This window comes from Patagioenas fasciata, chromosome 20 (genome assembly GCF_037038585.1).
Source record: "Patagioenas fasciata isolate bPatFas1 chromosome 20, bPatFas1.hap1, whole genome shotgun sequence".
In the NCBI taxonomy this organism is placed as follows: domain Eukaryota; kingdom Metazoa; phylum Chordata; class Aves; order Columbiformes; family Columbidae; genus Patagioenas; species Patagioenas fasciata.
The window spans coordinates 3,610,740-3,626,812 of record NC_092539.1 but is presented as its reverse complement, the minus strand read 5'-3'; the positions used below and the strand labels follow the sequence as shown (position 1 = coordinate 3,626,812).

General features: G+C 62.2%; 2 protein-coding genes across 4 annotated transcripts in view; both read left to right on the top strand.

The window, feature by feature from the left end:
* WHRN (whirlin) overlaps positions 1 to 1,009 on the top strand; it is a 45,750-nt gene extending 44,741 nt beyond the window's left edge. For all 3 annotated transcript variants that reach the window (XM_065854157.2, XM_065854155.2, XM_065854156.2), the window contains one exon: positions 267 to 1,009. In XM_065854157.2, the coding sequence (XP_065710229.2) occupies positions 267 to 382 (116 nt within the window). In that variant the 3' untranslated portion in view covers positions 383 to 1,009. The remainder of the gene's footprint in view (positions 1 to 266) is intronic.
* Positions 1,010 to 1,296: 287 nt separating this feature from the next.
* On the top strand, positions 1,297 to 15,987 carry AKNA (AT-hook transcription factor). Its single transcript, XM_065853521.2, is given in 23 exon segments — positions 1,297 to 1,555; positions 6,288 to 6,323; positions 6,326 to 6,568; positions 6,691 to 7,676; positions 8,167 to 8,241; positions 8,656 to 8,797; positions 8,908 to 9,074; positions 9,147 to 9,206; positions 9,305 to 9,405; positions 9,515 to 9,677; positions 9,781 to 9,908; positions 9,996 to 10,169; positions 10,364 to 10,571; positions 10,707 to 10,813; positions 11,017 to 11,240; positions 11,452 to 11,632; positions 12,355 to 12,528; positions 12,765 to 12,868; positions 13,090 to 13,194; positions 13,283 to 13,384; positions 13,492 to 13,617; positions 13,889 to 14,063; positions 14,431 to 15,987. Coding segments are annotated over 23 exon segments (4,293 nt in total). The 3' UTR covers positions 14,684 to 15,987.
* Positions 15,988 to 16,073: the final 86 nt, after the last annotated feature.

Here is a 16,073-nt window from a genome sequence, read left to right as displayed (position 1 = left end):
TTCATCCACCATCTCTCTGGCCAATCTGGGCCAGGCTCTCACCACCCTTAGGACCAACAATTTCTTCCTCATCCTTAATCTCAGCCTCCTCTGCTTTAGTTTAAAACCATCACGCTTGTCCCATCACAACAGGCCCTATATTCACTGGGTCAGGCTGAATATGACGGAAACGAAATATTTCCCATTTTCCACAACCCACCCGTATTTCATCCCTGGGTTGAGCTGGGGGTTGGGGGGAGCACGAGCTGACCCCCTGTCTCCTGCAGCGCGGGGGCTCGGCGCACAACTGCGGGAAGCTGAAGGTGGGCCACGTCATTTTGGAGGTGAATGGCACGGGGCTACGGGGCAAAGAGCACCGGGAAGCCGCCCGGATCATCGCTGAAGCCTTTAAGCTGAAGGAAAAGGACTACATTGATTTCTTGGTCACAGAATTCAACGTCGCCCTTTAGGAACCCGAGTGGGGTTTGGGAGCGTGGCTTGGGACAGGGAGCACCCGAATGGGGATGAAAGGCAGCGCCGAGGTGTGAAAGCAGCATCCCACCATGCAGAGCCCTCACCCCCACGTGCAGACACCCCCAGCTTGTCCCCAGATGTCCCCTCACCCACCGCAGACTCTCACTGCCTGGGTAGGGTGGGTGAGAACAGGCAGAAATCAGTGCACGTCCATTCCTGTCCTCTCTGGGGTGGGGAGGGCTGCCTTTAGGAACACACCCTCTCCCCTCGGCCAGGCTGGGGAGTGGGGTGGGAGAACGGTGGGGGTCTGCGTGTCCCTGCTGTCATTCGAGTGCCACACACAGAGCAAGGTGGGCGCTGCTCAGGCTGGAGGGTTTTCAGGTGGCCGCTGCTCCCTTGGGTGTTTGCCCCTGTGCCCAGGTGAGTGGCACCGACCACGGGTGGGGATGCAGAGAGAGCAACCGGAGGCCTTGTATATTGCTGGCAATGTCGTCGTATTTATATATACAGAGCTTGTGCTTTTAATTTTTCAATAAATCCATCGGGTTAGAAAAAGGCTTGGTTTGTGGGGCCTTCTTCGGGGCTGGGACATGGCGGGTAGGAAGGTGAAGGGCTCTCCAGCACCACCATGAGGTGGCAATGGGAAAAGCTGCCCCGGGCCCGGGAAGGGGAGACTCCATTCCCGTCCCCGCGGGACATCCCCGGGAATGGGGCAACCCCGGCCCCGCCGCGCCCCAGCAGGGGGTGCCCGCGCTGCATAAATTATGACAATGAGAATCTTAAGCCACGGCTCTGATTGGCCGTCTGCCTCTCGTTATGCAAATATAGGGGTGGGGCGGGTTTATGCTAATGACCTTCCGGTCCCCGCTCGGCGGCGTGCGCGGATTGGCTAGGAACGGAAGGGATGTTAATAAGGGAGCAGGCCCCGCCCACTCCCGCCGCCGGCGGGACCCGCTATTGTCCGGCGGGGCCGGGCCGGGAGGCGGCGGCGGCGAACGGAGCCGGGAACGGGAACGGAGCCGGGAACGGGAACAGGGCCGGGGCCGCCGTACGGAGCCGCCCAGAGCCGGGCGAGGAGGGACCGGCCGCGCCCACCCTGCAGGTGAGCGGCCGCGGGGCAGCTGTTGCATGCGTGGGGCGGGGGGCCCCCTCCAGCGGTTCCTCTCCAGCGGTTCCCCTCCAGCGGTGCCCCCGGGCCAGATGTGCCGCCCCAGCTGTGATTCGGGGGGCCGGAGCTGGCTCGGGGCGTGGGGCCAGCGCTGCGTGGCTGCTCCCTGCAAGGCGCCTGCTGCAGCTGGAGGGAAGGAGGGGGCACCGCTGGGGGCACCGCTGGGGGCACAGCTGGGGGCTCTCAGGGCTGGCCCCATCCTGGGGGGCGCATCTAGCACCCTCCGGCTCTGCTGAGCCCGGCTCTGGCAGGGCTGACTCACAGCTGGGAGGTGGTCGAGGTCCCTGGATGAAGACGGGGAACCCCCAGCCCCACCAGGGTCCCTGCGGCCGCGGAGATGCACCGGGAGGGCGTGGGACACGCTGCTGTGTCGCTCATCACCAACATGTGTCCTGCCCACGCCATCAGAGCCTTCATGGCCCAAGGCAAAACTTGTCATAACTTTCCTTATTCCGGTGCTTCCTCCCCGCCCAAGGTCGAATCTGCCGCCCGGTTTGTGCGCAGATTTCGGGAGGGTTTCATCAGGCTGGCGTGGCCACGGCCACGAAGGGCGGCACCAAGCCAAGCGCGGAGGTTGCGGGACACGAGGCCGTGTCGCTGCCTGCGGCTCCTCCGAGGAAGTTGCAAGAGCTACCTTCAGCTTCAGTTCCTTGTTTTATTTAAAGGGCAGCTGTGTTCCTTAAAGTCGGTGGGTGCCTGCGGGTGTCGTGGGTTTCCCTTGCTCTGCAGCACCCGTTCAGAACGGTTCAGGCAGGGGGGGTTTATGGACTCCCCGGAGGGTTTAGCAGTCGGTGCATGATGCTGTTTGCTGGTTATAACCCCCCTACACACTGCTCAGGGCTGACTGCCCTCCCGTGTCCCCCACCGCCCTCCTGTGTCCTCTGCCACCTCTGAGATAAGAAGGGATCTCTGTGCCACCGACTCCATGGCAGCTCTCTCCAGACGGGGATTAAGGCCGCTCTTCATAGGCATTATGGCCATCAGCAGCCCCCGCCTCCGGCGGACAGATTGGGGTTCAACTCCGGGGTGTAAACCCACAGGACCTGGGGACAATGCTGTCCCCAACAAGGACAGGGCCCTGTATTGGTTAGGAGGTAGAAAAGTGGCCGTGGACACAGCTCCCTGCCCCGCCATGAGGCTTCGCTCCAGTCCGAGTGATGCAGAGAAGCCGTTTTTGCCGTTTCCAGGGGGTTTTGGTTCCCATATGTGGGGATGTGCTGGCTCAGGGGAGCTGGGGGGGGACACGGCCCCTCCAGGCAGAGGGACTTGGGGACACATGGGCTCAAGAGCGATGGTGTAGTAACAGGCGTGTGTGATTTCAGAGGATGAGGAGGGTTTGTCGAGCTCCTCCTCACCCTGATGGTTTCTCCCTTGTCTTAGAAACAGCACAAACTAAGAAAGCGGCGTTTCCGCTTCTCTGCTCTCTTTCACGCTCATAAAAACGAGACTCTGTGGGCTTTAAAAATAAAAAAGGCTTTATAAACCAGGAATTCCTCCCTCCTGGAGTGCAGCTGCCCCTCGCCAAGTTCCAAGTAGAGGCCGTTTTGGCCGCCTTACCCCTCCAAAAGAGATGCTTTGGGTGACACCGCTGACTGCGAGGGGCTTTTTAGACGCTCGAGCAGAAAAAGATGTGTGTGTTTATGCAGCATCTCCTGCAGAGCCTCGGGCTGCAGAGCTTTTTAGCCTGGTCTTTTTAGTAGATCCCTATAGGGATAGGGGTGCCCAGCACCTCTGGGAGATAAGCTGGTGGTTCAGGAACATAGAATAGCCATCCTCTGCCCGGGGGGGGGTCTTTAACCCCCCTCCTGGGCGATGGATGGCTATTTTATTTTGGGGCACAGGCAGGGTTATTCTCCATCAGTCAAGGGATGTCGCCTTCAAGCCACAGGGATGGAAGTGGGGGCTTAGAGCCCCCCACAACCCGCCTGCTGTGCGCAGGGTTGATGAAGCAGCGAAGGCAGAGTGACAGCAGCCCTGTCACCCCCCGCTAATGTCACCGAGCGAGCCCTGGGGCGGTGGATGCGGCGTCTCCTTTGCTGTCACCACCGATAAACCCAGAAGTGGTGACGGGGCCTCGGCCTCAACGCTGTTCTTCTGCGTCACTCGTGCAATGAGTTTGGCGGTCTCAGCCCGGCACGTCCCTGTCCCATAGCACTGAACTGTGGCTGAGGATGAAGCTGCCTGTGCAGGGGATCACAGATGAGGGGACAGGGACAGGCTGAGACCTGACAGCACTCATCACAACCCCAAGCACCCCCCAAGGCAGAATTCAAGTCCGAAGGTCTCGGGCAGAGAAGAGTTCAAGTGTAAAAGATATTTCCCAGCTGATGCTTTTAAGTTTCTTTTTAGCCCTTTGTTTGCATTTGCTTTGTGGTTCCCGAGTGCGTAACCACATGGTTCTTCAAGCCCTTCTGCGCTACCAATAACAGCGAGCAACTCACTTAAAGGGGAAAAATACCCCTAGATTTTTCTCTCTCACCACCATGACCATCAGTGGAGGGACTTTCTGGGAAAGCGATAAATGCAACTGGATTTGCAAGACCCTGCGGACTGCAGCTGTTGCGGGCAGTTCAGCTCGGGGGGACGCTGCTCAGAAAGGGGGTGACAGCCGATGGTGTACGGGTTAGGATGATCCGGGCACCAGACTGGGTAGGAAACATTTTAACCCTCTTTGCCCCGAGACACCGGGACCCACAGGCTCCTTTCCCCCAGCTGGGGCTGGTGTTTGGGGCTCCTTGTCTCTTGGGGGTGCTGTGGGGCTTGAGGCGGGTTGGGGGGCACTTTGTTGTGCTGCTTCTCTGGTCCGGGATGTGGGAAAGGGCTTGGGGCTGGAAACATCCAACCTCAGAGAGGGGCTAAAGCCAAAATCGCACTTTAAGCTGCGTTGAGAAGCCGCAGAGCCTGATGCATCCCATGGGCAACCCAGTCCTCCCTGGAGGCAAGAGAAGCTGTGGAGCATCTCCAGGTGCAGAAAGTGCAGTTGCCTGGCCAGCGTACAGGGTAAAAAAACCTTCTGCAAACTCTCCGGAAGGTTTTCAAGACCCTAAGGGATGCCTCAAGGTTTGCTCCCAGCCCATAAAGCCCCAAGGATGCAGGCAGGGCTGGGAGCACGACGATGCCTGAGGACCCTGATGCCAATTGGCTCCTGAAAAATAACCCCAAACCCCACTAATTGTGGGATTTAAACCAGGGGACTTGCAGATCTGAGGCTTTGGCGGGGCTTAGAAGACTTTCCTGGAGCATGCTGCTCATCACCACCATCCTCATGCCAGCAGCACCCCCAGATCATCACAGCACCCCCCAGTTAAATGCAGCCACCCCAGGGACCGAGCTGTGGTTTCATTAGCAGCCGAGCTTGCGCAAGCTCTCCCCCGTGTGCCACTAATTACACAGTAACGAGCTGGATTAATTGCCCACTTGCAAATGTGCCAGGACGCACCCGGGTGCCTGGTTACGGCCACGGTGTTCCCTGGGAGCATCTTGGGGTGGGGGCCAAGTGGACCCCCCTTGGAAATTGGGGATATGGGTGAATCCTGGCTGAATTCTGGGGCCATATGGCTAAATTTTGGAGCTGCTTGTCCTCCTGGAGGACCCTCATCCCAATGACTTCTGGTTTCAGGGATCCACCTCATTTTACTTCGTCATTTTGCTCCAAACTGGCTTAAAAAAAGTAAAGGTTTTAATGAAAAGCAGCACAGAAGGGGGGATGGGGCCCTGCCACGCAGGGCTTGATGGGGTTAAAAATCTTGCGGCTGCCTGCAAACTTGCAGGAAGCACCCAGCGTGGTTTTCCTACTTCTGCAAAAGCTCAGCTACCCCGCAGGCGCAGGGAGGTTTTGGGGTGCTTGGGGACTCCCAATGGGGTCGTGGTGATGGGGATGTTGGGGGGATGCTGGTACGGGGTGAGTGCATCCCTCCTGGGGCTGGTTGCTCCACCACACTCTGGTGTTGGGGTGGGGATGCTGTGGGGTGATGCTGGTGACACCAGCATGGTGTTCAGTACCAGCACGTTGGCAGCTGCCTCCTCCAGCACCCCATGGCCAAAACTGAGGTGTGGGGGCTCAAATCCAGCCACAACAACATTGCTGGGAAAACCTGGTTTCTCATCACCCCCCTCACGGTTGGGTTTTCGGCATCCGGTGCCTCTCCATCCGCTGCTGTGGCTCGGGGAACCCCAGCACCCCGGGGAGCGGAGCGAGGGCGAGCTCCTGCTTTTAGGTCATCAGTGTAGTGAGTGTGCGAGGCCTTGACCGTGATCCCTCTCACTGTCAGCCCCCCAGAGCCAAAAGGACCTTGGGGTGCTCCTACCCCTCCAGCCCTGTCCTGTGCCACGGTGGCACCGCTGACGGTCCCCAGGCCATGGTTGCCTGGCCAGGGTGACATCTGGAGGGTGCTGTCACAGGCTGGGTGCCCCCAGTCTCTGGGGGAAATGCCTTTTGGTGTCGCCCTGGGGGGCTCTGGGAACCATTGTGGCCATGGGGGATGCGGCAGCTCTGGCTTCCTGGTGCTGATAGTGGGACGCAGGGTGGCCTGAGGGTGTCACCTGCTATTGTGAGGGATTGTTCTTGTCCCCAGGGCCTGGGGGACAGGTGAAACCCTGGCAACGGGGTGGGGGGACCTCAAACTTGCCCACCGTGTCCCACTGAGCATCCCTTCCTCTCCCTCAGCCCCACCAGGACAAGGCAGCGATGATGTGACCTACATTGCAACAAGGAGGTCCCCAGCCCGCCACCACCACTGCTGGGACATGAAGCGGCACAAGTGACAGTGACGTGGTGCCCGCGGGCCATGGCCAGCCCGGCACCATGGCTGCACTGGACACAAACAGAGCTGACGCGCTGGGAGGGAGAGGAGGAGGAGGAGGAGGAGGAAGACGACGACTTTGAAAGGCGGATGGATGAGGATGGGGTCATCGGCCTGGGGGAGGAGGCCAGGAGCCCACCGTGGGGTGAGTCCTCCCCCTTCATGGGGGGACCTGGGTGTCCCAGGAGCTGCTGGAGCCAGGGGGGCTGCGAGGGGACCAGGGACGCCTGCGGCTGGTGGCAGCCCCGCTGCGTGGGTATTTTGCAGGACACAGCGAGGACCTGGAGGAGGGGTCCGCAGTGGAGGAGAGTCCCTGGCACCCCCGGCAGCACCTGGACGAGGAGGAGCGGGGCAGCTCCAGGGGGGATGAGGGGCCCTGGGGGGCAGAGAGTGATGGGGACCCCTATGCTGAGCTCTCCTATGAGGGCCGGTGGGGCTCGGGGTCCAGCGGCAGCCCCGAGGTGCTGCGGGGTGGCCGGGCTCTCTGCCAGCCCCACGGCTGCAGCACGGATGGTGGTGACATCTCAGGGCTGTCGGACGTCAGCCACAGCCCCACCACCCCCTCCCGCCGGCACCGGGGCTGGGACACGTCTGGGGACACCAGCAGGGGACACAGGCAGGGCTGGACCCCAAGCCGGAGCCTCCAGCTGCACCTCTCTGACAACGGCCTCTGTGATGCCACCAACGTTGAGCCTGTCCCCAAGCCCCAGCTGGCTGGGACAGGGCTGCCGGCCCCTGGCACCCCTGGCTCAACACCCACCAAAGACCCCTGGAGTGCTGGGCCCCCCGCTGCACCCCAACTGCACAACAGGTCACAGGTGCCCAAGAAAGCGTCACCCGCGGTGCTGCTGCCCCAACCTGGTCGGCCATCGCGGTCCCTGAGCCCCCGGCAGCGGCACATGGGTGACAAGGGGACAAGGGGTCCCTCAGGACCAGGCACCAGCACAGCCAGTGGCACCCAGTACACCCAGTATGGCCGGGGGCGGCTCAACCACCCCTTGCCTGACCTCTCCAAGGTGGGGGCGCGGGTGAAGATCGACCAGAGCTACCGGCCGCCGCGGGGCAGAGTGCTGCCCCCCCACCCCGTGGCCCCGAGGGGCCCTGTCGGCTTCAAGTCCCCAGCCGAAATCGTGCGGGAGGTGCTGCTGAGCAGTGGGGAGGGGGCCCCCCCCAAGCCTCCCACTGCCACCGCCGAGCTGCCGCGGGAGTTCAGGTCCCCCCGCCAAGCCACCGCGCTGGTGCAGCAGCTGCAGGTAACGCCCAGCGCCCCCAGTTCAGCCAGAGATTCCTCACTGGGAGAGTCTCTGGGGTTGGGAGGGGGACCAGGGGATGCAGGTTACCAGTCCCATGAGTGACTGTCCCTGTGTCACCCATGGAGGGGTGTGGGACTGGTCACCCTTCCCAATCCTGCGCAGGGGCTGGTGAGCAGGCAGGGATGTGGGCAGTGCTCAGGCTGGGGGCAGGGATGCTTGAGATGCTCATGTCCTTTCCAAGGATGCCTGTACCCCCCACAATGCTCTTCACCTGGGATGCTTTGTCCCCTGGGCTGCCCTCCTGTCCCCTGGGGGAGAGGGTCACTCCCATTCAGGGAAACCAGGGCCACATCTGCACCAGCTGGGTGCTTTGGGCAACAGGTTTCTGCACCCCAGGCTGCCCCCCACTCGTGGGACCCCCACCCAGCCTCCTCTGACCCCTGTCCCCTGCACCCGGTGCCGTCACCTGCTGTGTGTCCCCTCTCCACAGGATGACTACCACAAGCTGCTGACCAAGTACGCGGAGGCTGAGAACACCATCGACCAGCTGCGTCTGGGTGCCAGGGTGGGTGCTGGGGGATGGCTGCGGGGGGTCTCCCCACTCTGCTCCCCCTCCCCATGGGTGTCTTCCTCCCACCTCACCCCACTTTTCCTCTTGGGGAGCTGCAGTTTAGCCACCCCACCCCAGGGAGGAGGGGTGAGGCTGCCACAGAGCCCACAGCAAAACCAGGGGGCTGTTGTGCCTCCCCACAAGCAGTGGGCTCCCCTCTGCACCAGGCAGGGGGCTGAGCCAAAACAGCCCTGAAATGGCAGGGGTGTCACCCTCACTGCCTCCTGCACCACTGTGCGGGTGGGGAAACTGAGGCACAGACGGGGTCCAGCTGTGACCCACATCCTCACTCCCACCTGCATGCTGTCCCCATGGGGATGGGTGCTTTGCAGTGCAGGGTGGGTGCCCCAAATGCCCTCTCCTCCCCAGGTGAGCCTGTACGCCGACCCGCCACGGCCCAGCCAGCCCCTCGCCATGGGCACCGTGGGCACGGGCTGCCGCGTCATGTCCCTCAGCATCCCACGGGCCAGCACGGCGGCGTTCAGCACAACCCCGGCCCCCCCAGCTGGAGGTGGGTCACCCCCTGTTCCCCGCTCCAGCTCCTCACCCTCCTGCCCCAGGTCTGGGGAACTAGTGCTGGGGGGGTCCTCAGGATCACCTTGTCCTCATGTTTTCTTGCAGCTCCAGCAGCAGCACCATCAGACGGGGGGTCATCACCCCAAAATCATTCCACCTCTTCACCTCGGGGGGGCTGCCCCACCTGCACAGGGTTGTGTCGCTGCCCAGGGACCCTGGGGACCCCGCTGACACAGAGGCTGGCAGGACAGACCCGTAAGCTGCAGGCACAGGCAGGTCCCAGAGCGGGGGATGTGGGATGGGGGCTGCAGCAGTTGGGAGGCTCAGCCTTTTTCTCCACACAGGTTGAGTCCCTTGAAGACTGGATCCAGGCAGGGAACCCCCCATCCCCGGAGCAGCTCCAGGTGTGTGAGCCTATTCCTGACACCCCACCCTGGGGACACACGGTGGGGCTGGGGGGTGGCAGGGACCAGGCTGGGACATCACCACCCTTGTGCCGCAGAGGTTCAGGAAGCTGAAGGAGGCGCAAGACGCGCTGGAGCGGGCGTACCTGCAAGCCCGACAGCAGCACCCGGGGGACTCGGGGGACTTCGATCCTGACCGGTTGGTACTTGTCCCCTTCCCCACTGGCAGAGCCCCCAACCACGGTGCTGCCAGCCCCCGCATTACAGGGTTCTGTGTCACCCCAGCACTGATGGTCACTGTCTTGCAGGGTGGTGGAAGGAGAGATTTTCTGGCTGGGGCTGCGGCTGGAGGAGCTGAAGGAGCGGCTGGAGCCCGGGGCTGGGGTGCAGCCCCCCCCGCAGCCCTCAGCCAAGCCCCACTCCCCCACAGCCCCTTCCCCACCGCCGGCCGCCCACTCCCCACGCCCCAAGGTGAACTGGGCAAGCTGGGGGGTGTGAAGATGCTGGGGCGGGGGCACCCTGCTGCAGCTGGGGGGGGCATGCTTCTGTGACCCTGTTTTGCTGTGCCCTGCAGAGCCCCATGCTGATGGAGGGTCCCCGAGGGATAGTGGGGGACAGCGAGGAGGTGACAGGGAGGCTACCCCGACCCCTCTGGCGCAAGCAGCTCCGAGTGGAGGAGGATTTTGGCGACCTGCTGGCGCAGTGAGTGCCCTTGTGCGGGGATGAGGGGGAGTGGGCAGGGAGTGGGTCCCCAAACCGCACCAGCTTCTGCCTATGGGTCCCCCCCAGGTACAAGCACTTCAAGTCCTTGCCGGAGTCACTGAGCCTGGAGCAGCTGAGCCTGGCAGAGAGCGGGTCCCTGGAGGAGGTGGATGGACCCACAGCAGGGGACAGTAGCCCCAGCAATGTCCCCTGCAGGACACAGTCACTAAAGGAGGGGGCCGACCTCGAGACCTCCCCCTTGTAAGTGTTGTGGACGCACAAGTCCCCCATGCAGGGCGAGCGGGAGGTTTTATGTCATGTCTCAGGTTTTACATCACTGCCGTTGGTAGGTTTCAGAGTTAACAGCCTCCATGGGAGAGCTGGCTGCACCAGAGTGTTTTCCCACATTTGAGGCTGCTCTGCCCTGTTACTCCTGCTCCATCCTCTCCCCACAGCCATCCCCTAGAGCAGAGAGCAGCACCACTGTCCCCCAAGGAGCCTCCATGGCAAGGGGGCACACAGGGCCGCCTGTCCCCAGTCACCGCTGAGGAACCACCGGCCACAACCAAACCTTCCCTGGGCCTTCCAGAGCCACCACGGGTGTCCCTGTCCCACCGCAGCAGCAGGGCCGGCAGCGCTGTCACCCAGCACCGTCCCAGCAAGGTGAGTCCCCTGAGACTGAGGTTCCCCATCCACCAGCACCCCAGACCCCACCAGGTGGTCCTGGGGACCCCCAGACCCTACCAGGGGGTCCTGGGGTGTAGGACACCAATCCTGCCCCACCGGCTGCCTCTGCAGGATCAGCGCATCGTGTCACCAGAGACGGACAGTGGCTTCATGGGCTCAGAGGCCAGCAGGGTGTCACCCCCCGCGCACACCCCTGAGCACCGGCCACACGGCACCAGGTATGGCTCTGGGTTCCTGCCCTCACCCTGGGTGGGGGATTTTGGGACATGGGTGGGCTGTCTGGGGGAATCTGGGGCATCAAAGGGGAGCAGGAATGGGGGAGAGGTAGAGAGCAGGGACGGGGGGCTGGGGATGTGCTGGGTGGCACATGGCTGGGGGGACAAGCCGTGGGGACTGCATGCTTCACCTGTTCCCTCCACAGGACCCCCAGCTCTCTGCAACCCTCCATCCCCATCCCCACCACCCTCCGTCCTTTGTGGAAGAGAGACGCGACCCCGCATCCCCCCGAGCCGGTGCTGATGGGCATCTACCCCACGGATGGCACAAGGGGGCCCCACCAGCCCCCCAGTACCCCTTCAAGGAGCAGCTCCCCTCCCCGTTGGGCAGAGAGCGGGGGCAGCGAGGGGGGACCCGACGGCAACAGCAGTGAGTAGAGAGCTTTTGTGGGGAGCTGTGTCCCCAGGGAGAGAGATTTGGGGGAACACCAGCTCTGATGTATGGGGTGCCCCAACCCCCTTGGAGTGCTGGTCTAGGGGTGCCCCCCACTTGCTGGCTCTGCTCTCCCAGTCTGTTCTGGGGCTGACACCCCCATGTCCCAGACTGCCGACCTCTTCTGACTGTCCCCCCCTCTCCCCAGCTCACACGGACTCTGAAGGCAGAAGCTGCGCCAGTGCTGGCGGCCACCCCCTGAGCACGGCCAGGGACCTGGCGACCACCGCCCTGTCCCCAGAGCCGCTGTCCCCTGAGCCGCTGTCCCCCAAACTGCCATCCCTCGACCTGTCTCACTGTGACCTGCTGGGCTCCCGCCTGGAGCGTGAGTGAGTGTCCATGTGTCCCCCCAGACTGGGCTGAGTCCCCCCAAATGACAGAGGGACCAAGTCCCCAAAGGCTTTGAGGGCTTCTTTCAGCCTGGAGAAGAGAAGCTCCAGGGAGACCTTGTTGTGGTCTTCCTGTACTTAAAAGGGGCTGGTAAGAAAGATGGGGACAGACTTTTGAGCAGGGCCTGTTGTGATAGGACAAGGGGTGATGGTTTTAAACTAAAGGAGGGAGATTCAGGCTGGACATGAGGAAGAAATTGTTGGCCCTAAGGGTGGTGAGAGCCTGGCCCAGGTTGGCCAGAGAGGTGGTGGATGAACCATCCCTGGAGACATCCCAGGCCAGGCTGGACGGGGCTCTGAGCAACCTGAGCTGGTGAAGATGTCCCTGCTCATGGCAGGGGGGGCACTGGGGGAGGTGGGGAGGTCCCTTCAGCCCAAACTGTTCTGTGATTCTATGGTTCTAAGGCACCAGCATTTTCCATTGGGCAGCAGCAGATTTTTCCTTCTCACAGGGCTGGCTCTGGGCTGGGGCTGAGTCCTCTGAACTCCTGACATATGTGGGCTGGCTGAGCCTGAGCCCCAGGCTTGGCTTTGAGGGGCATCACAGCCTGAGCTCTTCAGTCTTGGCCAGTGGGACTGGGGGGCTGGTGTGGGGTCCAGGGGTGCTCCCCCCAGCCTGGCTGGCCGTGGGCACCCCTCACCATGGCCTCTGTCCTGCACAGCCAGGCCATCCGAGCGCTGCGGGACGAGGTGCGGCGGCTGCGGCGGCGGCTGGAGGAGAGTCTGCACCATTCCCGCAGCCATCCCAAGGGAAAAGCCGCCCCCTGTGCCCCCCCGGGCAGGAGGCAGCCAGTGACCCCTAGCTCATCATCCCCCAAGGACGCAGCACCCTCGGGGTAGGTGGCAGGAGGGACCCTGGCGTGGGGGGGATGGCAGCAGCCACCCCTGGTTGGGGACAGCACCATGTCCCGTGGGCGTGGGGACACCCCCAGCCCCAGGTTGTCCTGTTTCTGCAGTGGCCAGGGGGAGGTTGGGCTCATGAGGGTGGACAGCTGGGCTGTGGTGGGGATGGAAATGCAAGAGGGGGCAATGAGGTGTCTTGTTGGTGACAATGGCTCTGTCCCCTCCCCAGGGAGCTGAGTCCCCCAGCACGGGGCAGGGTGGCCCTTGGGGTCCCTCCTGTGAGGAGGGGGAGGTCGGCGTCGCTGCCGCGGGACAGACCGGAGCTGGACACCAGTAAGTGGGACCCTCCTGGGGTGGGGATGGAGGGGACAGCGGCCACATGCTCCTCCCTGAGCACCGCTTCCCCAGATAGAGCGGGGTGCTGGGGGGCTGTGAGACCATGGGACAGGGCAGGTGGCCCAGTGGGACACAGCAGCGCTCAGCCCAGGGCCAGATCCTGTGGATGTGGGGTAGGAACCCACCAGGTCCCCCCACTCCTCCCTCTTCTGCCACAGCCTCCAAGTCGGACCCCCCCTCCGCCGGGGCGCAGGCCACCCCCTCTCCACAGAAGAGCCCTGAGAACTCCCCGGGTGTGGTGACATTTCGGGGACAGTACACAGGTGGGTGCCATCAGCAGGCAGTGCTCGGGGCTCAGGAGAGCTGCCCCCGCATTGGGGTCCCCCCTGCACTGACACTGGGTGTTGACAGGGACACGGTACCAGGCGGTGACACCACATGCTGCCCCGGCACCCCGAGAAGAGTCGGACACCCAGGAGTGCCCCCGGTGCCACAGGAGCGGGACACCATCGGGTAAGTGACCCCCCAGCCCCTTCTGGGTGTCCCTTTGGCCACCCCACTGTGCCCCTGCTCGTCCTGCACGGGGCCGGTCCCCAACACCCTTGCTCCTCTCTCCGCAGCTGGCTCCTGGGCAGGTGATGCTGTGAGGCCGTCCCGGCACAGCACCCCAAGGAGGACGCGCTGCGCCACGTGCCGGGCACCCATGGGTGCCCCAGCGCCCGACGGCAGGGACAGAGCTGCACATGGTGGGTGATGGGGGTGGCACATGCTTGGCATGGCTTGTCCCCTCATGGGGGTTGGTGTGGGGGGACAGGAAACAACCCCCAGACGCCTGGCACAGTGCTGGCACACTGCTTGAGGACAGAAGTGACAACCGCTCCCAGGGGACATGGGTGTTTCCACCCAGCAGTGACAGCCCAGCATAGCATGGGGGTGTTCACTTCGGGCTGCCACTTGCTGCAGCCCCCTGGGGACATCTGACACCTTGAGGACATCCAGCCACCTTTGTCCCCACAGCAGAGCGTGGCCCTGGTGGCACATTCCCCCCAGGCTCCCGTGTTGGTCCCCGCGCCGAGAAGCCGGAGCATCCCGGACTGTGGTACTTGATGACCAGCCCGGCTGCCAACGCTGCCACCGCCGCCATCAGCTGCCTGGCACCTGTCCCCCTCGTGCCTTATGTCCCCTCTGTGCTGTAAGGATGCTCTGCGGTGGGAGGGGCTATATGGGGGTTCAGCATCTCCCTGGGGAGACTGCTGAACCTGGGAGGGGCTGTGCCCCCCAGGGACCTGCTGCTTTGCCCACAGAGCCTGGGTGGCAGCTCACAGGGATGGGGCGGGGGGGTCACACAGCTCCTGGCTCCTTTTTGGGGGGGGTCTACATGGGGGTGAGCACAGGGAGATGGGTGCTGGGTGTTGGAGGTGGATGAGGTTGGGGAGAGGGATGAGAAACAAGGAGGGGGGGGAAGCACAGAGCCCTGGGCAGTGGGGGGGTCACAGAGCCCTGGGGAGGGGGGTCACAGCCCAGAGAGCAGACCCAAGCATGTGTCTCCTTCTCTCCAGCTTCTGCTCCCCAGCGGTACCTACCTCAGCTCCAACCCCAGCTGGGGTCTCCCCTCAGCACCCCACAGAACAGCCGCCCGCTGCTGCCCCCCACCGCTGCCCGGCCCGGGGGGGCCTGGAGGAGCTGGACTGGTCCCTAAGCCGGGCTCTGGAGGCTGCGCGGAGCGTCGGGGTCACCACCACGCGCATGGGCCGGGCGCTGGCCACCGAGCTGAGCCGGGCACGCGCCCTGCGGGGCTCCTGCCTCTTCTGAGGGACCTCCCAAACCCCCCTGCCCTTGGTGGGGCCACAAGGAGGAGGGCGGTTCCCCCATCAGCATCCCTGCCAGATCTGTGGGCAGCAGCGGGGCTGGAGGCTTCTCCACGGGGTTCTGCTCCCCGCCCCATCCCGCTTGCCCTAGACCTGCATCGCTAGTCCATCTGTCCATCTGTTTTCAGGACCATCCAAACTGCCGGGAAAGGACAGAGATGTCCTAGACCTGCAGCGCCCCGGCAGGAGGGCACCGTCCCCTGGATGTGTCCCCCAAGGGAGGTGCCACCCCCTGCTTTGGGTAGGACCTCCCACATCCCAAGTGGATCCCGTTTGGCAGCTGTGTTTACCTCCGTGCCTGTGTGGGCAGAAACACCCGCATTTCTCTATTTTATTTTATACTGTTCCTTTTCCCAGCCTTGAGACTGAGGACTCAATGCCCAGGGTGCGCCCCGTGCCCCCCCCTGCCCTCTGCTCTGCCCTTGGACTTGAACTGAGCCGGGTCCTCCCTGGGAAAAGCTCTTTTTTCTATCGATTTCATGTGATTTTTTTTCTTCAAGGTAGCTAGCAAGCAGCTAAATCACTTTGGGGGTTGATCCACAATATATATAATATGTGTTTGTGTGTGTCTATATATATATAGACACATGTTTTTTTTTTAATTTCCAGCATAATCCTTAGGGCATTTGAGGTTTGTTTTGTTAGTTCATTTTTTTGTCTGTTGCTGGATGTGGCCACTCAGCGTCATCCGGGCAGAAAAATGAAGGATTTGGGGTTTTTCTTGGAATTCCCAGGGGATTTGGGTTGGTAGAGGCCAAATCACCCCATGAGACCAAAGCAGGGGCAGGATGGGTCCAGCCAAACCCCACTCCACCCCCTGCAGTGACAGTGAAACCCAGCTGTGTTTATGTGTAGGACCTACCTAAAGTGCCCCTGTCAAACTTATTTATTTTTGTAATACTTTTTTGTACGAAGACCCTCATTTTGGGGGGGGATCTAAAACCCCCGGCAAGTTACTCAGGTCCAAAGCCTCCCGAAGAGCTCAATAGCCACTGAGCCCCAATCCTGCAACAGCACAGTGAGGGGGGACGGCAATGGGGCTGCCCCCCACTTTGGGGGGAGATGTGTGGGTTTGGGGGGGATTTTAAAGAGGATTTCTGTGTCTTTTATCCCAAACGCAAGAGCCAAGAAATAATATGTTGTTTTCCCGCATCTCCTATTTTGTAATAACCAGCAGAGCCATTTGGATGGTATTTTATACAAAGATAATCGCCTATTTTTGAACAAAATAAACGCGGTTGGTTGGCTTGCGGGGTTTTTCTTCCTTTTCAAAGCCATTTCTCGGGTGTTTCAGCATCGCCGCACCAGGATCTCTCCCATGGAGGCATTTTGGG